At 45.2% G+C, this 21,713-nt stretch overlaps 1 protein-coding gene across 7 annotated transcripts in view; it reads left to right on the top strand.

Annotated features, from left to right (window-relative positions):
- The window catches only part of obscnb (obscurin, cytoskeletal calmodulin and titin-interacting RhoGEF b), a 66,526-nt gene that overhangs the window by 21,899 nt on the left and 22,914 nt on the right, over positions 1 to 21,713 (top strand). Inside the window, exons 33-65 of one of the 7 annotated variants that reach the window (XM_030362729.1) lie at positions 186 to 452; positions 1,242 to 1,508; positions 1,726 to 1,992; positions 2,364 to 2,630; positions 3,002 to 3,268; positions 3,639 to 3,905; positions 4,277 to 4,543; positions 4,926 to 5,192; positions 5,690 to 5,956; positions 6,324 to 6,407; positions 7,124 to 7,171; positions 7,259 to 7,333; positions 7,474 to 7,557; positions 8,024 to 8,101; positions 8,209 to 8,280; positions 8,965 to 9,039; positions 9,147 to 9,218; positions 9,668 to 9,745; positions 9,852 to 9,923; positions 10,711 to 10,788; positions 10,895 to 10,966; positions 11,755 to 11,832; positions 11,939 to 12,010; positions 13,236 to 13,502; positions 13,702 to 13,968; positions 14,127 to 14,393; positions 14,892 to 15,161; positions 16,105 to 16,371; positions 16,822 to 17,100; positions 17,557 to 17,814; positions 18,065 to 18,331; positions 18,809 to 19,081; positions 20,947 to 21,213. In XM_030362729.1, coding sequence (XP_030218589.1) covers positions 186 to 452; positions 1,242 to 1,508; positions 1,726 to 1,992; positions 2,364 to 2,630; positions 3,002 to 3,268; positions 3,639 to 3,905; positions 4,277 to 4,543; positions 4,926 to 5,192; positions 5,690 to 5,956; positions 6,324 to 6,407; positions 7,124 to 7,171; positions 7,259 to 7,333; positions 7,474 to 7,557; positions 8,024 to 8,101; positions 8,209 to 8,280; positions 8,965 to 9,039; positions 9,147 to 9,218; positions 9,668 to 9,745; positions 9,852 to 9,923; positions 10,711 to 10,788; positions 10,895 to 10,966; positions 11,755 to 11,832; positions 11,939 to 12,010; positions 13,236 to 13,502; positions 13,702 to 13,968; positions 14,127 to 14,393; positions 14,892 to 15,161; positions 16,105 to 16,371; positions 16,822 to 17,100; positions 17,557 to 17,814; positions 18,065 to 18,331; positions 18,809 to 19,081; positions 20,947 to 21,213 — 6,123 coding nt within the window. The remainder of the gene's footprint in view (positions 1 to 185; positions 453 to 1,241; positions 1,509 to 1,725; positions 1,993 to 2,363; positions 2,631 to 3,001; positions 3,269 to 3,638; positions 3,906 to 4,276; positions 4,544 to 4,925; positions 5,193 to 5,689; positions 5,957 to 6,323; positions 6,408 to 7,123; positions 7,172 to 7,258; positions 7,334 to 7,473; positions 7,558 to 8,023; positions 8,102 to 8,208; positions 8,281 to 8,964; positions 9,040 to 9,146; positions 9,219 to 9,667; positions 9,746 to 9,851; positions 9,924 to 10,710; positions 10,789 to 10,894; positions 10,967 to 11,754; positions 11,833 to 11,938; positions 12,011 to 13,235; positions 13,503 to 13,701; positions 13,969 to 14,126; positions 14,394 to 14,891; positions 15,162 to 16,104; positions 16,372 to 16,821; positions 17,101 to 17,556; positions 17,815 to 18,064; positions 18,332 to 18,808; positions 19,082 to 20,946; positions 21,214 to 21,713) is intronic. The other 6 variants (XM_030362730.1, XM_030362734.1, XM_030362731.1 and 3 more) reach the window with 6 other exon arrangements.

A 21,713-nucleotide genomic window follows, 5' to 3' on the forward strand; every position in this document is an offset into this window, starting at 1 on the left:
AAGTTCTTTCTTTCTTTAATGCTTCAACTGTTGTCAGCTGGTAGAGTTTAATTTGTATTTGATTTGAGAGCTTTGAGAAGCATTTATGTTTTTAGAAGTTTGTCCATTTTTGATGATGTTAGATTTACTAACAGTTACTAAATAACCAATGATTCCTCAACGTGTTTGTTCCAATCGTTCCACAGAACCAGTCCATGCGTTCACCAGAGCCCTGAAGGACTGTGCCGCTGAAGAGGAGGGCACAATCACCCTACAGTGTGAGACCGAACAGAGCCCCACTAAGGTGACCTGGTACAAGGGCAGCACAGAGCTCCGGTCTGGAGCCCGCTATGATATGTCCCAGAAGCAGGGAGTCCTGACCCTCACCATCAGACAGCTGGAGGAAACAGACAGTGAGACCTACACCTGTGACGTGGTAACTGCCAAGAGCACGTCAAAGGTCTCCGTCAAAGGTAGGAACGAGAGCATGAGCTCTGTTTTGGTTTCTACTGCAGGTTTCGGTGTCCTCAATGGGTGACATGAGCGTTTATTCAGAACGTGAGACCTTGCACACAACCTGGCTGCATTTACTATTGTGGCGTTCTTCTTTTGCATTTGCTTGACATTGTGATGTTGATGCAGATTATGTAGCTTGTGATTGTGTTGAGTTCATTTATTCTGCTCGAACAGTGAGGAAAGCTGATTGTGGTCTTGTCTGCTATTGATCTGCTATTTAAGTGCCATTGCAGCTGTACTGTATCTTGTGTTAATGTTACCTCATACTGTTTTGGAAGGTTTTGCATTGTTGTGTATTTATATGCTTATGGTTGGGCATCCCTTTTCCTCCAATATGTCCTTTTTGCTTGCACGGTAGAAGATTATGAAGAAATACTGCATTGTACACCACTGTGTGGATGTCCCAAAGACCTCATGTTTCATGTTGTAAAGTCTTGGAGGCATTGATTGCTTCCTGATCAAAGAATGTTGGTGATATATCATGTTTTTTAGTTGGATTACGCACTTGATTCAGTGCACTGGTGTGTGACCTAAACTGCATTAAATGAACAGCTTTCTTGTTTGATCAGCCCTTACTGCTGGAATCTTGCATATGATTCAAGAAAAAGTCTCGCCGAAAGACTGCATCTTGTGAAATCACCTTCATCATCCATTCCTCATGATCATCTTGTCCCGTTCATCAAAGCACATCATGACCGCCTTCCTGTTCCAGTGAATGGATAGTTAACATCTTTATTTACCCCCAGCCCTGCCTGCCATTTTTAAAGAGCAGCTGAAGAACCAGCGTGCCAAAGAAGGGGAGAGTGTTACCCTGGGATGTGACTTATCAAAGCCTGGGGCTGAGGTTCTGTGGAAGAAAGGTTCTGAAATTCTCCAGGCTGGAATAAAGTATGAGATGAGGCAGAGAAGCACCTCCTGTGAGCTGAAAATGACCCAGTTGAAGGAGGAAGACAGTGGAGAATATTTCTGTGTGTGTGGAACCCAAACTACATCTGCAACTCTCAGAGTCGAGGGTATGGATGTTTGTCAAAACTTTACTGTTATGATTATTAATTTCTTATAGGTTGAGTTGTTTGTATTTCATTCAATAGTTTACATTTTAATTCGGACATAAATTCCAATAAGTGAATAATGTCCTCCTTCAGAGGATTTATATGAGGGTAAATAATATGCCCATTACATTAACTCAACAAAACATAACACCTCTTATTGTAAACATTGATTATGCAGCATTACCAGCGGTCTTCACCCAGAAGTTGGAAAGCCAAGAGGCTGAAGAGGAAAGCAGCGTTACCCTGCACTGTGAGCTCTCTAAAGCAGGGTTTCCTGTGGAATGGAGGAAGGGAGCGAAGGTCCTCACGTCTGGAGAAAAGTACCAGATGAAGCAGAAGGCCTCAGTGAACGAACTGCTGATCAGCACCGTGGCTCCAGAAGACAGTGGAGACTACAGCTGTGTGTGTGGAGAGCAGAAGACCTCCGCTAGCATCAACATCAAGGGTAGGAGGAGGGCTTCAAGGGTTCTTCAGTGGAGATGCAGATGAAGATTTGCTCTTTTAGTTTTGATTGGAGCCAAAGTTTTATTCCACAATTTAGGATCATCAAGATTGTTTGTCCCATTGACAAAAAGCCAAGATTAGAAACTTAAATCTTCCAGAAACAAAAATTTGTTTTCCGAGAATTTGCGGAGCTTTTGATTTATTTAAATTCCAATTTCTTTCTTTCTTTAATGCCTCAACTGTCGTCAGCTGGTAGAGTTTAATTTGTATTTGATTTGAGAGGTTTGAGAAGCATTTTTGTTTTTAGAAGTTTGTCCATTTTTGATGATGTTAGATTTACTAACAGTTACTAAATAACCAATGATTCCTCAGCCAAACCAGCGGTCTTCACCCAGAAGTTGGAAAGCCAAAAGGCTGAAGAGGAAAGCAGCGTTACCCTGCACTGTGCGCTCTCTAAAGTGGGGGTTCCTGTTGAATGGAGGAAGGGAGCGAAGGTCCTCACGTCTGGAGAAAAGTACCAGATGAAGCAGAAGGCCTCAGTGAACGAACTGCTGATCAGCACCGTGGCTCCAGAAGACAGTGGAGACTACAGCTGTGTGTGTGGAGAGCAGAAGACCTCCGCTAGCATCAACATCAAGGGTAGGAGGAAGGCTTCAAGGGTTCTTCAGTGGAGATGCAGATGAAGATTTGCTCTTTTAGTTTTGATTGGAGCCAAAGTTTAATTCCGCAGTTTAGGATCATCAAGATTGTTTGTCACATTGACAAAAAGCCAAGATTAGAAACTTAAATCTTCCAGCAACAAAAATCTGTCTCCCGAGAATTTGCAGAGTTTTTGATTTATTTAAATTCCAATTTCTTTCTTTCTTTAATGCCTCAACTGTCGTCAGCTGGTAGAGTTTAATTTGTATTTGATTTGAGAGGTTTGAGAAGCATTTTTGTTTTTAGAAGTTTGTCCATTTTTGATGATGTTAGATTTACTAACAGTTACTAAATAACCAATGATTCCTCAGCCAAACCAGCGGTCTTCACCCAGAAGTTGGAAAGCCAAGAGGCTGAAGAGGAAAGCAGCGTTACCCTGCACTGTGAGCTCTCTAAAGCAGGGTTTCCTGTGGAATGGAGGAAGGGAGCGAAGGTCCTTACGTCTGGAGAAAAGTACCAGATGAAGCAGAAGGCCTCAGTGAATGAACTGCTGATCAGCACCGTGGCTCCAGAAGACAGTGGAGACTATAGCTGTGTGTGTGGAGAGCAGAAGACCTCCGCTAGCATCCACATCAAGGGTAGGAAGAAGGCTTCAAGGGTTCTTCAGTGGAGATGCAGAGGAAGATTTGCTCTTTTAGTTTTGATTGGAGCCAAAGTTTAATTACACAATTTAGGATCATCAAGATTGTTTGTCACATTGCCAAAATTCAAGATTAGAAACTTCAATCTTCCAGAAACAAAAATCTGTCTCCCGAGAATTTGCCGAGTTTTTGATGTATTTAAATTCAAATTTCTTTCTTTCTTTAATGCCTCAACTGTCGTCAGCTGGTAGAGTTTAATTTGTATTTGATTTGAGAGGTTTGAGAAGCATTTTTGTTTTTAGAAGTTTGTCCATTTTTGATGATGTTAGATTTACTAACAGTTACTAAATAACCAATGATTCCTCAGCCAAACCAGCGGTCTTCACCCAGAAGTTGGAAAGCCAAGAGGCTGAAGAGGAAAGCAGCGTTACCCTGCACTGTGCGCTCTCTAAAGCAGGGTTTCCTGTGGAATGGAGGAAGGGAGCGAAGGTCCTCACGTCTGGAGAAAAGTACCAGATGAAGCAGAAGGCCTCAGTGAACGAACTGCTGATCAGCACCGTGGCTCCAGAAGACAGTGGAGACTACAGCTGTGTGTGTGGAGAGCAGAAGACCTCCGCTAGCATCAACATCAAGGGTAGGAGGAAGGCTTCAAGGGTTCTTCAGTGGAGATGCAGATGAAGATTTGCTCTTTTAGTTTTGATTGGAGCCAAAGTTTAATTCCGCAGTTTAGGATCATCAAGATTGTTTGTCACATTGACAAAAAGCCAAGATTAGAAACTTAAATCTTCCAGCAACAAAAATCTGTCTCCCGAGAATTTGCAGAGTTTTTGATTTATTTAAATTCCAATTTCTTTCTTTCTTTAATGCCTCAACTGTCGTCAGCTGGTAGAGTTTAATTTGTATTTGATTTGAGAGGTTTGAGAAGCATTTTTGTTTTTAGAAGTTTGTCCATTTTTGATGATGTTAGATTTACTAACAGTTACTAAATAACCAATGATTCCTCAGCCAAACCAGCGGTCTTCACCCAGAAGTTGGAAAGCCAAGAGGCTGAAGAGGAAAGCAGTGTTACTCTGCACTGTGCGCTCTCTAAAGCGGGGGTTCCTGTGGAATGGAGGAAGGGAGCGAAGGTCCTCACGTCTGGAGAAAAGTACCAGATGAAGCAGAAGGCCTCAGTGAACGAACTGCTGATCAGCACCGTGGCTCCAGAAGACAGTGGAGACTACAGCTGTGTGTGTGGAGAGCAGAAGACCTCCGCTAGCCTCAACATCAAGGGTAGGAGGAAGGCTTCAAGGGTTCTTCAGTGGGAATGGTCTTTTTAATGGATGCTATTTTAAAAGACAGCAAAGTGATCTTTTATACATTTGTGAGGGGTTATGAATTGATGTTCAAGTATAAGAAGTGCTAGCTACCTCTGTCACATCTTGACTGCATTCTGGTCAAAGATTGTGCAATTAATTTAGTGTTGTTCACCTGATGTGTCCTCTGTAACTGACTGGTGTGATTTAAAATGTTTATGTCCTTTCTGATGGCAAAGCATGACAAGTTCAAAAATGTATCAATGTGTGATGTGTTTCCATGTTGGATTTCGGTCCAAGAGGTACGTTGAATGCTGTTACATTTACTAACAGTGACTAAACAACCATTGATTCTGCAGCCAAACCAGCGGTCTTTACCCAGAAGTTGGAAAGCCAAGAGGCTGAAGAGGAAAGCAGCGTTACCCTGCACTGTGAGCTCTCTAAAGCGGGGGTTCCTGTTGAATGGAGGAAGGGAGCGAAGGTCCTCACGTCTGGAGAAAAGTACCAGATGAAGCAGAAGGCCTCAGTGAACGAACTGCTGATCAGCACCGTGGCTCCAGAAGACAGTGGAGACTACAGCTGTGTGTGTGGAGAGCAGAAGACCTCCGCTAGCATCAACATCAAGGGTAGGAGGAGGGCTTCAAGGGTTCTTCAGTGGAGATGCAGTTTATAATTCCTTCATTTGGTTTTGGATCGAAAGAAATTTCTGATATTCACTAGTTTGTCCTGTTTCAAATCACATCGGGATGAAAATCTGTGCCATGATGTCGGTTTGTACAGTGTTCATGTATTTTATTTTATTTGTTTTATATGTATTTTCTTTGATATTGTAAAACCATCACTAGCTCATTCATTTAAACTGTTTCATGTCATTTGAATTTCCAATGTGTGCTTCAAATGTATTCTTAATTATGCTTTTCATGACCACATTTCATCTTTGATGTTTATCTCCACTGTACTGGTTTGTGTTTTGCATGTTTCATTGTTTTATATACTTTTGGATCAGTTTCTGATTCAATCTCCACATGTCCTATTAAGGTACATACCAGCTTGTGATGGACTATAGATCTGTATTTTACATTGTTTATACATTTCTAACCAACACCTGCCTCATCATCCTCAGCCAAACCAGCTGTCTTCACCAAGAAGTTGGAAAGCCAAGAGGCTGAAGAGGAAAGCAGCGTGACTCTGCACTGTGCGCTCTCTAAAGCGGGGGTTCCTGTTGAATGGAGGAAGGGAGCCAAGGTCCTCACATCTGGAGAAAAGTACCAGATGAAGCAGAAGGCCTCAGTGAACGAACTGCTGATCAGCAACGTGGCTACAGAAGACAGTGGAGACTACAGCTGTGTGTGTGGAGAGCAGAAGACCTCCGCTAGCATCAACATCAAGGGTAGGAACAATTTTTTTTTGCATAATATGTTTCTGGTCAGGAGAATTTCAATCTCTTACTAGATTAATTTTTTTTTATGTTTTCCTCTAATTATTATTATTTATTTTTTTAAAGCATTTCTAAGCAACTCATTTAAAGCATCCTTTTCTTTCATTTGTTCCATTGTCTAAATGTGTTTATGGTTTATCGTGTGTGTCTTTTTGTGTGCGTGCATGTCTGTGCATGTGTACCGTTTGGGTACTGCTTTTGTTAAAAGGTGCAATGTGTGTACATAGTCTACAATCTATGGTTACATGTAATTTATATACACCGATAGATGAAAGATATGTTTGATAATAATCTAACATTTTGAATTCATCAACCACAGCTGCAAAGCCCTTATCACAACTCTCAGTGGCATCTGCTATGAAAGCAGAGGCCAAGATTGAGGCTTCCCAACAAAGACAAGAAGGTATCAAGTGGTAGACGCCGTGGTTTGTTTTAAAGCGATACCACCGGCTTTCTTCTTCCTGTTGATACAGCGCTTCAATGTTGTCCCTATTTGTTTTCTGCTGCAAATGGATCATCTGCCACAGTTAAAACTGATGTCCTCTCTAGCATGGCGGTAGCTTTTCATTCGCATTGTTACGTTGGGCATTTTAGCACCTCTGCCATGGCCATGTAGTGCTTCTGTCTGAGTGATTCCCGTATGCTATTTTTTATATTGCATCGCACGCTTAAGGCGCCTCACTGAAATAGTCTATGGAAATTGAAGGTTATTAAGGTCATTCTATGATGTGGTGCTTATGTCTTGAATCGCTGTTTGCTTTTGTTTGGCGTTAATGGCTTTTTCCCCCCATATGGTCGACACGCATCATTTGGTGTCTCAATTGGCTTGCCGCTGAACATACTTTTGGGAGGGCTGCCTTGGCATTAGACGGTGTTCATGTTGCTTCAGTTTCACATGTGGTGTGAAGGCTGGGGTGTTTGGGGTTTACATGATGGTTAAGGGCTGTGACTTCAGTCATGCATTTTTCGGCTGCTTTACTTTTGGCACCTTTTGTTCTCATTTTAACTCCTCGAAATTCTTTTCAGCAAAACATTACAGCTGACTCGTAGTGGTATAGAGTTTTTCAAGCTCCTGAATTGTGCATATTGTAATAAACACTAAGCCTTTGACTCCTGCAGCAGTCCACAAGCAGACACTTCATGTGACCAAGGTGGAAGGAGAAGGAGGTATGAACTCTGGCTGGACCTCATCCATGAAGGGATCCTTCATTTGTTTTTTCTCGCCCATTCTCTGACATCAAATTTGTATTGCAGCTGTGGGGTCTGCTGCTACCTCAATAGTCTCCAAAGAACAGTTCAAGCGGCAGGAAGTAAACGAGACAGTCCAAGGTATAGAGTTGAGACGTTAACCATGCAACCTGGTGTTCATATGGAAATGGCGTCTGCATTCGCTTGCCCTCTCAACAAGGCTGCTGCAATGATACATGAGTACCATATTAGGAGTTCTGATCTTCCATTTAATTCTACAGTTGTTCAACTTTCAACTACTGAAGAGATCTTTACCATGGAGTCTCAGAGGCTCCATATAGTAGAGTCCATCTCGGAAAGTGTTGGTAAGCTACGACAATGTGTGGTTCTCGTTGGCTGCTCTCTGTTGGCTCAAGGCTTTGGGTATTTATCAGTGTTCAATAGGAATTTATAACTCACAATTACTCAAGCAAAGACTATTGAGCAGATGCTTACTGATTCGTTATTTTAATGTTGATGTAATCTGCTGGTGTGTGTCGCTTTGTCTTTATTGCCTGAGCTGTCTTTATTGTCCTGAGCTGTCTTTAGTGTCCTGAGCTGTCTTTAGTGTCCTTGGCTGTCTTTAGTTTCCTTGGCATTACTTGTGGTATTTGTATGTCTTATGGTGTGCTAGTAAGGTGTACTTCTTTGTCTGTTATAGTTTGATTAACATTTTTGCTCATTTTGTTGGCTTTCTGCTGTACACGCTTTGCCCTGTTTTGTCACACTTGCTGTCTGGTCCTGATTGTATTTTCGTTGTGTGTGACATTCGTTTCCATGTAATGTTGAAAGATGTGATGTTAGGGAGCACAACCACTGTGAAGACTTACTCTGAAACACAAACGACAGATGGATCATCTGGGGCTGGAGGTATGGAGACACTCGAGTGGTTTTAACATTCATTAGAGCTTCTTTGTTCCACAAATGTTTTACCTTCCTCTATTTAACGATACGGTTAACACTGTGCTCCAACACAGCTGTGAAGGTTTCTGCTGTAGTTTCCACCAATCAGGACTCCAGGACTCAGGGCAGCAGAGGGGCAGCAGAAGGTATACTGAGATGCCGTTTGTCCACAGGCTTCTTGCTTTCGTCCTTTTTGTGGTCACTGTGAACTTGTTTCCATGCACGGACGTATTCGTCTGCCTCAGCTGTCCTTGTCGTCTCGTACAGCAGTTATGTGTCAACGGTGTTACATATTTGAGTGCAGCTTTTTGGCTATGTGTTTTACATATCATGTTATTTTATGAGGTCCATAAGCTAGAATCCAAATCTGAAAGAGTTTGTACGTAGTTACAGCTGTAAGATCTGTCTGCGTTTTTCTGGTTGTATTCTTTCTGAAGTCTTTTGGTATTTATCAGTGTTAAACAACTCAAGCAAAGACTATTGACCAGATGCTAACTGATTCATTCTTTTAAAATGTTGGTATGATCTGCTGATGTGTATTTGCCTTAGTGTCCTTAGCCATCTTTGGCGTCCTTAGCCGTCTTTAGTGTCGTCAGCTGTCTTTAGTGTCCTTGGCTGTCCTTAGTGTCCTTGGCAGTACTTGTGGTATTTTTATGTGGTATGGTGTGCTAGTAAGGTATATATCTTCGTCTGTTATAGTTTGATGAGAAAAGCTTTGCTCATTTGGTAGCTTTCTGCTGCACACGCTTTGGTCTTGTTTTGTGAGACTAGTTATGTGGTCCTGAATGTATGTATGAGTGACATTCGTTTCCATGTCATTTTGAAAAAAGTAGCGTTAGGGAGCACAACCACTGCGAAGACTTACACTGAAACACAAACGACAGATGGATCATCTGGGGCTGGAGGTATGGAGACACTCGAGTGGTTTTAACATTAATTTGAGCATATTTGTTCCATAAATGTTTTACCTTCCTCTACTTAACGATACGGTTAACACTGTGCTCCAACACAGCTGTGAAGGCTTCTGCTGTAGTTTCCACCAATCAGGACTCCAGGACTCAGGGCAGCAGAGGGGCAGCAGAAGGTATACTGAGATGTCACGTGTCCTTCGTACTTTATGTCTCTGTGAGCCTTTCTTGTTTCCGTGCTATTCAACGTTGGTGTATTCGTCTGCTTCATCGTCCTTGTTGCCTGGTACAGCATGTACATGGTTAGGGTAAGGGTTTCAAACTTCATGAAATTGTGTGGTTTGAATAAACAAGCAGTTGAAATGATTCAATATTTTGTGTTTCCTTCTGATGTATTTGCTTGTGTTGTCCCTTGCTTGAATTCGATGCTCAGCATTGTGTCTTCTGATCGGTCTGGCCGAACTTGTGGTTTTTGATTTGAAGTTCCACTGTGTTATAGTTAGATAAGATAGTCTCTGCTCATGTAGGAGGTCACGGCTGTCCACGCTTTGGTCTTGTCTGTGACACTTGTCATGTGGTCCGGACATTTCTGTGTGTCACGTTTGTTTTCTTGTAATGTTGAAAGATGTGATGGTAGCGAGCACAGCCCCTGTGAAGAGTAACACTGAGGCAAAAAACAGAGATGAATCTGCTGGAGCTGGAGGTATGGAGAGACTCCGTTGTTTCTTAATAGTTTAGCTTTCTTTTTGTTCCATGTTCTACCTCCCGCTCCTGAAAGTCATTAAGGTTAACCCTGCCTTCCACCACAGCTGTGAAGGCTTCTGCCTTAGTGTCCACCTGTCAAGACTCCAGAACCCAGAGCAACAGAGGGGCTGAGGAAGGTATACTGAGATGCTGTTTGTCCGTTGGCTTATTGTTTCAGTCCTACTTTTTGTCACTGTGAGCTTCTATCGTTTCTGTACTGTTGAGCGTTGTCCTCCATGTTGGTTTGAGCTGGACAGTGTTTTATATGTCAGGCAATGCATTTAAAATACATGTTATTTTTCAAGAAAGGGGTGTAGTTCTGTGGTCCAAGGTTTTGTTCATTATGTTGTTAAGTGTTTTACGTATTTGCATTGATTGAGCGTTGCTTTGATACCATATCATTGGCCGTAATTGTTTTTGTAATTTATAATAATGTTCGTAATTCAATTTTGTCCACTATGTTTTCCACGTCCCTTATACAGTCCGTCAACTTCCAAATACTTTAGGTCTCTGTGAGCCTCTCTTGTTTCTGTGCTATTCAGCGTTGGTGTATTCGTCTGCTTTATCGTCCTTGTTGTCCGGTACGGCATGTATATGGTTAGGGTTAGGATTTACAAGCTAATAAAATTGTGAGGTTTGAATAATCTAGTAGTAGAAATCATTCAATATATTGTGTTTCCATATGGTGGAGTCTATTTGCTTGTGTTGTCCTTTGCTTGAATTCTATGCTCAACATTGTCTTCTGATTGGTCTGGCTGAACTTGTGGTTTTGGATTTGAAGTTCCGCTGTGTTATAGTTTGATAAGAAAGTCCCTGCTCATTTTGGTGGCTATCAGCTGCCCACGCTTTGGTCTTGTTTGTGACACTTGTCATGTGGTCCTGACGGTTCTGTGTGTGACATTTGTTTTCCATCATTGCTGAAAGATGTGACGGTAGCGAGCACAGCCCCTGTGAGGACTAACACTGAATCAGAAACCAGAGATGAATCTGCTGGAGATGGAGGTATGGAGAGACTACAGTGTTTCTAAATAGCTCAGCTTTCCTTTTGTTCCATGTTTTACCTAAGGCTTCTATAAGTCATTACGGTTAACCCTGCGTCCCAACACAGCTGTGAAGGCTTCTGCCTTAGTGTCCACCGGTCCAGACTCCAGGACCAAAGGCAGCAAAGGGGCTGAGGAAGGTATACTGAGATGCTGTTTGTCCGTTGGCTTATTGATTCAGTCCTACTTTTTGTCACTGTGAGCTTCTATCGTTTCTGTACTGTTGAGCGTTGTCCTCCACGTTGGTTTGAGCTGGACATTGTTTTCTATGTCAGGCAATGCATTTAAATACGTGTTTTTTTGCAAGAAAAGGGTATAGTTCTGTGGTGTAAGGTTTTATACGTTTTGAGGTCAAGTGTTTTACGCATTTGCTTTGTTTTTGCCCAGAGTGTTGCTTTGATACCATGGCATTGGACGTAATTGTTTTTGTCGTAGGGGCAGGCTGATTTTAATTTTGTCCACTATGTTTTCAACGTCCCTTATACAGTCTGTCAACTACCAAATACTTTGTGTCTCTGTGAGCCTCTCTTGTTTCCGTGCTATTCAGCGTTGGTGTATTCGTCTGCTTTATCGTCCTTGTTGTCGGGTACGGCATGTATATGGTTAGGGTTAGGATTTATGAGCTCATAAAATTAAGAGGTTTGAATAATCTAGTAGTAGAAATCATTCAATATTTTGTGTTTCCATATGGTGGAGTCTATTTGCTTGTGTTTTCCTTTGCTTGAATTCGATGCTCACATTGTCTTCTGATTGGTCTGGCCGTACTTGTGGTTTTGGATTTGAAGTTCCGCTGTGTTATAGTTTGATAAGAAAGTCCCTGCTCATTTTGGTGGCTATCAGCTGCCCACGCTTTTGTCTTGTTTGTGACACTTGTCATGTGGTCCTGACGGTTCTGTGTGTGACATTTGTTTTCCATTATTGCTGAAAGATGTGACGGTAGCGAGCACAGCCCCTGTGAGGACTAACACTGAATCAGAAACCAGAGATGAATCTGCTGGAGATGGAGGTATGGAGAGACTACAGTGTTTCTAAACAGCTCAGCTTTCCTTTTGTTCCATGGTTTACCTAAGGCTTCTATAAGTCATTAAGGTTAACCCTGCGTCCCAACACAGCTGTGAAGGCTTCTGCCTTAGTGTCCACCGGTCCAGACTCCAGGACCAAAGGCAGCAGAGGGGCAACAGAAGGTATACTGAGATGCTGTTTGTCTGTTGGCTTCTTGATTCAGTCCTACTTGTTGTCACTCTGAGCTTCTATTGTTTCTGTACTGGTAAACGTTTTCCTCCATGTTGGTTTGAGCTGGACATTGTTTTCTATGTAAGGCAATGCATTTAAATACGTGTTATTTTGATAGAAAAGGGTGTTGTTTTGTGGTGCAAGGCCTGTTTCGTTAAGTTGTCAAATGTTTTACGTATTTGCATTGTTTTTGCCCAGAGCGTTTCGTTCATGTATACAATTTTTTCCATGTCCATTATGCAGTCCGTCACCTTGTAACTTTTGCCATCAAACTATAAAGTAATACATATGTGTATATAAATATATATATGCACCAGTGAGTAAGTGGCATGGCCAATGGGGGCCACAGAACTCTTGCATGTTGGTTACAATAGCGAGTGAGAGCTTTGCAGCCTGGGACAAACCTTCAAGTTATGTGGTGCACAGTATCAAGCCAATGCAAGAATTGGGGTGAGTTTGCATCTCCAAAATATCACCATGGTCAAGCAAGGGGCCTTAGCCAGTACATTCCTGGCAACATAGAAGCAAGATTTGCTTCTGACATAGAAACCCAGATTGAGTTTCAGTTGACCCAAGTTTTCCATTGTGAAGTTGAAAAGTAAACGATCATCCATTAAAATAACTTCATACTTCAACCAGGGGATAAGGGATTATTGAGACGTTATGTTGGGTAAAAAAGTATGTCCCCATCAAAGAACCATGCATGGGAAATGTCTGAGGTGGAAATAACTCAAGTTGCTGTTTCTCAGTGGACCACTTGGGACTGGTTGGTTCCGAGGACAAGATGATAATGCAAGGAGGGTCCGTGCATAGGTCCTGTTAGTATCTTCCAACATTAAGGCTTTAATGTTGAAACAGGCTCCATTTGCTTATTACAATGAAACCTTTTGGCTGTTCCAAAATAAATACCGGATGCGCTTCCTATTTAGAGTAGGAATACCAAAAAGTGCCGGCATCATTTTTTTTTCAGGTTTGTTAGGATGGATTCAATTGCGGTGTGTGTGGATCTTTGTCTGTGTGTTTGAGTTTCTCGTTTTAATTTTGTAACCATAAAAGACTAATACCTTCTCAGTTTTTGATTGTCTTGTTTGTGTTTCATTTGCAGCAAATGCAGCAACCTGCAGCTAACACTTCTAATATCTTCATCCAACCTCCTTTATTCAATCCAATCCTTAGCTCTTCCGGTCCTCTTCACTCGAGAGCTGGCGAGCATGGAGGCTATGGAGGAAGGCAGCATCACTCTGCACTGTGAGCTCTCCAAATCCGGAGCGCCCGTGGAATGGAGGAAGGGATCCCAGCTCCTCAAGTCTGGCGAGAAATACCACATGACACAAAACGGATGTTCTCACGCGCTGCAGATCCTCGATTTGAAACACATTGACACAGGGAACTACGCGTGCAGTTCAGGCGACGCGGAAAGCTTCGCCTCGCTTAAAGTCAACGGTAGGACGTGGGCACCATTCAACCATTCAAAAACGAATGGTACTTCTTGCTTTCCTTACCATCCTGTCTTCCATTCCCCGTCCACCACATCGTTCATGTCTTCCCACCTTCATCCGTCTTCCTTGTGCTGCTGTGTGTCTACAATCAAGGGTGCATTGAAAAAGTGTTTATCACTGATTAATCTCCTTTCATTCGTCAGCCCTCCCGGTTGTTTTCACCCAAGAGCTTGAGAGTCAGGGGGCAGAGGAGGGGAAGGATGTCGTCCTTCGCTGTGCGCTCTCCAAGCCCGGGGTGGCTTTGGAGTGGAAGAAGGGAGAGCTGTGTCTCTGTCCCTGTGCTAAATACGATATCAGTCAGACAGGCCTCAGTGCCACACTTGTAATCCACGACGTGGACCCGGAGGATTCCGGTAACTATACATGCGACAGCGGGGACAGGCAAAGCACCGCGCAGCTAACCGTGAAGGGTATGCTCCTTCCAAAACCCTCCTTCATACCGCATGATGATAGACGTCAGCATGTTCTCCTGCAGGGAGCTGCGATCACACGGTGAACCGGTCTCGCTTCTCACCTCCACCTCCTCTTTGCCTCCTCCTCCCGTTGTGTTCTGTTTGACCCCTTCCAGCTCAGCCCGTCCTTTTCACGTCCCAGCTGGCCGACCTGGAGGTGGAGGCCGGGGGGACGGCCGTGCTCCGCTGTGAGACCGCCAAACCCGGGGCCGGCGTGGTCTGGAGGCACGGCGACCTGGTGCTCGAGAACGACAGTAAGCACCAGCTGAGGAGGGAAGGGACGGCGGCAGAGCTGCTCATCCACAAGCTCCAGCGAGAGGACTCGGGGGAGTACACCTGCGACACGGGCAGCCACCGCACACGCGCCGTCCTCACAGTGCTGGGTAGGAAGCTATGGATGTCGCCGTCTTACTTTCTCCTTCAATGCCTTGATCGGACTTCATCCTAGCACGACTACCGACTCCGCACCCTTCTCCGCTGGCCCCTGGAGACTCTTCCTTCAGTGTGTCCTGTTCCATTCCTTTTCTTTTCCTTTGACCTTCTCGGTCTTCACCTCCTCCCCACTAACCTCACACCTTGGGATCTCATGCTCGTTCCTTTTGTTCCATCTTTCTTCCTTCCTGTTTTGCCTGCATCATATCCTATTTGTCACCAAAAGGACGTTCCAGTATTTGCTCACTTTTAAAGAAATTATAACTTTTCCCACTTTGGAACCCATTAACCCAAACTAATTATTACCACTCTACCATATAGAACTGCATAACATGAGACATCATAAAACACGTGTTCCATGACCCCTTTTGAATCGCCTGTCACACACGTGAGCGTCTCACCCTGAGAGAGTCCCTAACTCTGACCTCCCCGACCGTCTCGTCCGTCAGCGGTCGAGGTCACCATCGTGAGGTTCCTGGAGAGCTGCGTGGTGGGCGAGGGCGACGACGTCCGCTTCCAGTGCGTGGTCTCGCACCCGGAGGCGCCGCTGGCCGCGTGGAAGCTGGCCGGCGTGCCCCTGCAGAACAACGAGATGAACGTGATCCTCTGCGAAGACCGGGTGCACAGCCTCACGCTGCGAGGCGTCACCCAGGCCGACTCTGGCACCGTCACCTTCTCAGTGGGGAACCACGCGTCCACCGCCTCCCTGACGGTTAAAGGTAAGGCGCCTCGAGACGTCCAGAGGCGAGGGACTGGTGGAAGCAATGCACTCTGGGCCTGATTGTGACACTCGTGGGAGAGCTACTACCCCCTTCGCGGTCGGATTGTTTCGGTGATTTTAATTCTCACTCGCCGTCACATTTCTGCACTTCCATGGCGACGAAGGTTCTACCTCTTCAACATCTCTGGCTGATTTCTGCTGTACCGGCTTGCCTCTGTGTACTTTACTGTGGAGTGCATGTTTAAACGTTCACCTTTATGTGTTTTTTTTTAATGTTCATGTTGTTTTAAGTGTTTCACATTTTTTTTAAGCATTTATTTTGTTTATCAACTTTACAATGTATTACCTGGACTATGAACTAGAAGTGAAGAGCCAGGCTTCATAAAATGATAGAATGTTATTTACTATTTGTTACTCATCCTTTTAGTTATTGGTAAGGTACAAACAATAGTTGAAGCGTGACCTTATGTCAGCAATCAGGACAAACCTTAAGGGGATGAGGAAACGTGTAATTACACACAAAACGCTGCACACGTTGTATTGGTGTGTGTAAGTATTTTTCAATACGACTGAATAGAACGACTTTGGATGAGTATAGCTTCCCGAAATCCCCAACTTTGGGTTCTGTCCTCCTCCATAAACCCCCCCTGGACCGGTCTGCAGTCACCCATCTCACAGTGATGTCTTCCCCATAAACCCCCCCTGGACTGATCTGCAGTCACCCAGCTCACAGTGATGTCTTCCGCATAAACCCCCCCCTGACTGATCTGCAGTAACCCAGCTCACAGTGATGTCTTCCCCATAAACCCCCCCTGGACCGGTCTGCATTTACCCATCTCACAGTGATGTCTTCCCCATAAACCCCCCCTGGACCGGTCTGCAGTCACCTATCTCAGAGTGTTGTCTCATCCATAAACCCCCCCTGGTGTTGTCTCCGGCAGCGGCGCCCGTGGTCTTCCAGAAGGAGCTGCAGAGCCTGGAGGCCGTCGAGGGCGACCAGGCCATCTTGTCCTGTGAGACCTCCAGCACGGGGGGCCGGGTGCTCTGGAGGAAGGGCTCCCTGCTGCTCACCGACGGGCCCAAGTACTCCATGGAGCGCCAGGGCTCCACCTGCATCCTGGTGGTCAGCCAGCTCCGGGCCGAGGACTCCGGGGAGTATACCTGCGAGACGGGTGACAAGCAGACCACCGCAACCCTGACCGTCAAAGGTAACCAAGACAACCGGGAAGCTCTTCTTCTTCTTCTTCTTCTTCTTCTTCTTCTTCTTCTTCTTCTTCTTCTTGTTCTTGTTCTTGTTCTTCGTGTTCTTGTTCTTCTTCTTGTTCTTCTTCTTGTTCTTGTTCTTCTTCGTCTTCTTGTTCTTGTTCTTCTTCGTCTTCTTCTTCTTCTTCTTGTTCTTCTTCTTCTTCTTGTTCTTCTTCTTGTTCTTCTTCTTGTTCTTCTTCTTCTGCTTCTTGTTCGTGTTCTTCTTCTTCTTCTGCTTCTTCTTCTGCTTCTTCTTCATCTTCTTCTTCTTCATCTTCATCTTCTTTTTCATCTTCTTTTTCATCTTCTTATCTCTTCGAGTGTTGTCAACGCTCTTTAGTCAACTCCACAAACCCCAACCACTGGCATTGACCTCCAACCCCCCTCCCACCCCCTGTCCGTCCGCCCCTCAGAGTGCGTGCGCATCGTCCGAGAGCTGTGCGACGTCACGGTGGGCACGGGGGGCGACGCGGTGTTTGAGGTGGAGCTCTCCCACGCGGGGGTGACTCACGGGGAGTGGTGGCTGGCCGACAACCAGCTCCAGCATAACGACCTGAACGAAATGAGCAGCGCAGGCCGGGTGCACCGACTGGCCCTGAAGATGGTGACCACGGACGAGACCGGGGACGTGGCCTTCGTGGTGGGGGAGAGCCGCACGGTGGCCTGCCTCCTGGTGGAGGAGAAAGCCAAAGGTAAAGGTGATGGGGTGGTGGTGGGGGGGGGAGGGGCTGCTGTTGCGCTTGAGCCCCCGCACCCCTGACACCGCCCTGCTGACGGAGCGCTTTGCCTGGGCGCGTGCGAGTCGTCCTCTCCATCCTAACCTCCATTAAACGCGTTTGTTTCTTTTACCTAACCGCCGCTATAGGGAAGAACCGCCATCCCATTTTTAACGATGGCAATAATATCATAATCGTCAATAATTATAATAATAATAATAATCATAATAATCAACTGCAGTTTAACCTACTTTTATATGAAGCACAAAGGGGATTAAACGCAAAAAGTAATCAGTGTTTGATACACATGAGTCACTGCTTGTGGTTATTAATATATTCAAAAAATTGTATAACAAAAAAAAAAGAAAAAGATTAGCAAAGACACAAAACCGTCGTGCCCACTGAAGCTAGCCCTGGGTTTCCCGTCCGCAGTGCTAATACTAGAGAAGCCCCATGACACGGTGGCCCTAGAGGGCGAATCCGTCACCCTGGCGTGCACCATCTCCGACCCCGAGGCCACGGTCAGCTGGACCCGGGACAGCGCCGCCGTTAAACCGGGTCCCAAGTACGACCTGAGGAAGGCCGGGGCGTCGGAACAGCTCCGGATCCACAACCTGCTCCCCGAGGACTCCGGGACGTACTCCTGCGACACTGGAGACGACTGCTGCGATGTCTCCCTGACGGTGGAAGGTAACGAACGCGGCCCCGCCGATCATACCCAAGAACCGCGATTCAACACATCGAATCGCCCCCGTCGGAACGACTCTTGGTTTTCATCCCATCCTTCCGCCACCATCCACCCCTAGACTACCGTCGCCCCAACAATCCCATCCTCATCTTCCACCTCCCATCCTCCATTCTTCCCTCCACCACGACCCCCCCCCCCCATCCCCTGTCCTCCACTGATCCGCGGCTCTGCTCTGTCCCACCTCCTGACCAGGTGTGCCGGCGTTCTTCAAGAAAGAGCTGAAGAGCCGGCAGGCGGAAGAGGGCGACGACGTCACGCTGGCCGTCGAGGTGTCCAGGCCCGGCGTGCGCGTCGAGTGGAGGAAGGGGGGCGTGGTCCTCCAGCCCGGCGCCAAGTATGAGATGAGGGAGGAGGGGTGCGCTCGCGAGCTTTGTATACGCGGCCTGGAGAAGGACGACGGCGGCTACTTTACGTGCGACGCGGGCGACCAGCTGACCACGGCGTCTCTGACGGTGCAAGGTACACCGAACCGGGTCGACCGGTGTCTCTGCACCTCCCTCTCTCTCCGAGTTCACTTCTTATAAGCTAACGGCATTATAACTGCGGGGGGGCTCTGGACAATAGTAATATTATTGCGAATATAAATATATAAATATAAAAGATTTAAAAAAGATGAAAAAAAATTATATTAAGTATAAATACAATTTTGATAGATGTAAGGTAACCCTCAATATTAAAAAAATCCATTTTACTAAGTTTAACAAACTCTTGGACGGTTTAAGACTAACTCGCAACTGAGGATGTAGTAGGGTGTTGTTTTCCTTTGGTGTACGCTGTATATTGCTGTATGCAACAAATACGAAGATGAGATAATAGTATTGCACGTCGTTTTCAAAGATCAATAAGGGAATTCACATCCAAAAGGGATTTGAGCGTTCACCTGTGTGTCTGTGTGTGTGTGTGTGTGTGTGTGTGTGTGTGTCTTTTACTCTACAGTGAAAGAATCCCACATTGTGTCTGGCCTTAAGTCGACTGACGTGTTTGTTGGGGAGTGGGCCTCCTTCGCCTGCCAGCTGTCTGGTAGGCCGGCAGGTAAGGTGCAGTGGTGGCTGGATGGCACCAAGCTGGACCACAGCCCCTTCAGTGAGATAGGGCTGTGTCCCGGCTTCATCCACACACTCACCTTAAAAAGCCTGGCCTCCGGGGACTCTGGCACTGTCACGTTTAGTGCCGGCAGTCTGGTGTCAGCAGCTAAGCTTTTAGTCAAAGGTATTAGGAACCATCTTGGGGAATGTGTACTGCATTACTAAGGCGTAGGGTCGGTGATGTTATGACGTTTGCTCCTGACCCTGTAATACTATTTAAATCCACCACAGTTGTATCAAAGAATGTGCTAATAAAGCTTTATGATAGCCGTATGGGCAAAAATTTAAATAATGTCAATAATAATTGAATGGAATAATTTAAGGAGATTCAATTGTTTATTTGAACATTTACTTTTTATTGAAAACATGTCAATGTTTCGAGGATTAAAGAGCCAGTGAACCCAAAACCTTTTTTGGGGTTTTATACGTGGTCATTGTCTTAAACGATGTGCAACATAGTAATCTGTACAGAAATGCACTAAAATACGACCCCAATTAAGAGAATAGGTGGCAAAATCATATGATTTTGCCATTCTCCCAAAAGCACTCTGCTGCGGATGCAGGTGGCGTTATGTTTGTGACGTCTGAGTGCCTCGGAAATGGCAGTCAGACGTCACTACCAAGAGGCACCGGCGGATTGTGTGGACATGTGGAGCTGTCTGAGTAGCGGTTGACAGAGGCGTACGGAAGAAAGTTCAGCTTTTAACACACACCACGGTGTGTGTGGAAGCATGGTGAAGCTCAATCTTAGCAGTGATGTATTTAATGTCAGCGTCCGACTGAGGCTTAAGCTCCCCGGACAACTATAGTATAACGCTAAGGGGTCTGACACATTTCATATACAACATACACAACGCCTCCGTAGGGATGTTAATTTTGCTTTCGATGCACCAAAATCCATCACTTTTCAGAACAAAACGCAAAGTGTAATACAATACAACACATACCCAGAAACAGTGGGCTAGCTGGCTCTTTAACATGTTACAGCAGTCTGTGGAATACTTGATATGTCTTATCTGTATAGTTTGGAATGCTCGTTCACTCCATCACTGCATGAGCAGTAGTGTCTCAGATTCATCATTATTAACATTATTTTCATGCTGTATGCTTTCATTCAAAAACTTACAACTGGGTGCAGCACCACAATTGAGTATTGTTTGATTATAAAAAACGTACCTAGTCAACAAAAAACAATTCCCTCTGCTAAACAAATTATTGTCTTTACCAGAGGTAAGAATTTCCCAATATTCAACAGCGTTTTGCAAGTACTTACTTGTACTTCTTGTGTTTAATGAATGATGCGTAATTGGGAATTCAAATCAAAAAAGATACAGTATCTGCTACCCTTGCTTCCGGAAACTCCTTCCATTTGGGGATCGAACGTCAAATTTGTGAAGGTTCAAGCAGTAACAAGCAAAACAAGCTCAGAGACATGCCGTGCTAGAGAAGTGCTGCTCCACCCATCCAAGCAAGCTGGCCACATTCTCCTACTGACCCTCCCTTCAACCTCCGCCATGCCCTCCCCGACCCTGGCCTGCAAGCACTAAAACCTCTAATCTACCAGTCGTCCTGCCTCTGAGTTTGGCATCTTTGACGTTTTGGCATCTTTTCTAATAGCCAAATCAAAAAAGGTACACAGTTAGAAAAGATGCCATTTGGCATCTTTTCTAATAGCCAACTGACGCTAATTGACGCCAACTGATTGGTACCGAGACCCTGAATGTGAAGGGTCGGGCTTTCTGACCCCCGTCTCCAGTTCAAAGCTCACACCGTAGTCATCAGACCATAGTCCCACGCTGCATAACGTGGCTTTTTAAGGTGCACTTACTTACTTCACATTGTACCTGACATGCTTTTGACACGTCATTTCAAAGACCTCATATTCCCTTGGGGGGTGACAAAGCCTAAAGTCTAATCTGGCATGTCTTAACATAGCTAATGGCAAAAGCCTCGATCTCTTCTGATCACCCCCGACTCCCACCCACTCAGATCCCATAGTGGAAGTGGTGTGTGAGATGGAGGACCAGTGGGTGGCTGAGAACCAGCCGGCCCAGTTCATCTGCCAGTACTCGCGGCCGGTCAAGGCCCAGTGGAGGAAGGACGGGCAGCCCCTGCAGCCCGATGGCCGCAGGGTGTTGGTGGAGCAGGACTGGAATGTGGCCCGCTTGTGCATTAGCAGTGTGTCGGCCGAGGACAGGGGCACCTACTCCTGTGAGGCCGAGGGCACCCGTGTGGTCGCCGCTTTGCATGTGGAAGGTGAGCTTCCCTCCTCCGACGGACAAAACACGCTAGTCTATACCGTCATGCAGTGGTTCTCAAACTTTTTCTACTAGTGTAGCCCCTGAAAGATATTTGTTCAGCTGAGTACCCCATTCACTGGCACAAAAATAATTGAGGCAAAAAAAAAGTTAGGAGTTAGCTTTTTATTAATATTTATTATTTATTTATTGAGTATCCCCTGCAGTACTCCAAGTACCCCTAGGGGTACGCGTACCCCCATTTGAGAACCACTGGGGTATAATGGATTGTCTCACTTCTGCAGGAGAAAACATATTGTTTCTATGTTTTGATGAGGTTCACAACTTCTGGTTTATGTGGTTCAATAGAAGGTGGAGTACTTGTATGTTTAGCATACGAGAAACAACGCATTCAAATTCGACTCACACCGTCGCAATGTGAACTTTCACTTTGTGGAGCAGCCTTTGGAGTTTTCTGATGTCCTCTCCCCGTGTATTGTCAGGGATTGTTGGTTAGAT

This window comes from Gadus morhua, chromosome 8 (genome assembly GCF_902167405.1).
Source record: "Gadus morhua chromosome 8, gadMor3.0, whole genome shotgun sequence".
NCBI lineage: Eukaryota > Metazoa > Chordata > Actinopteri > Gadiformes > Gadidae > Gadus > Gadus morhua.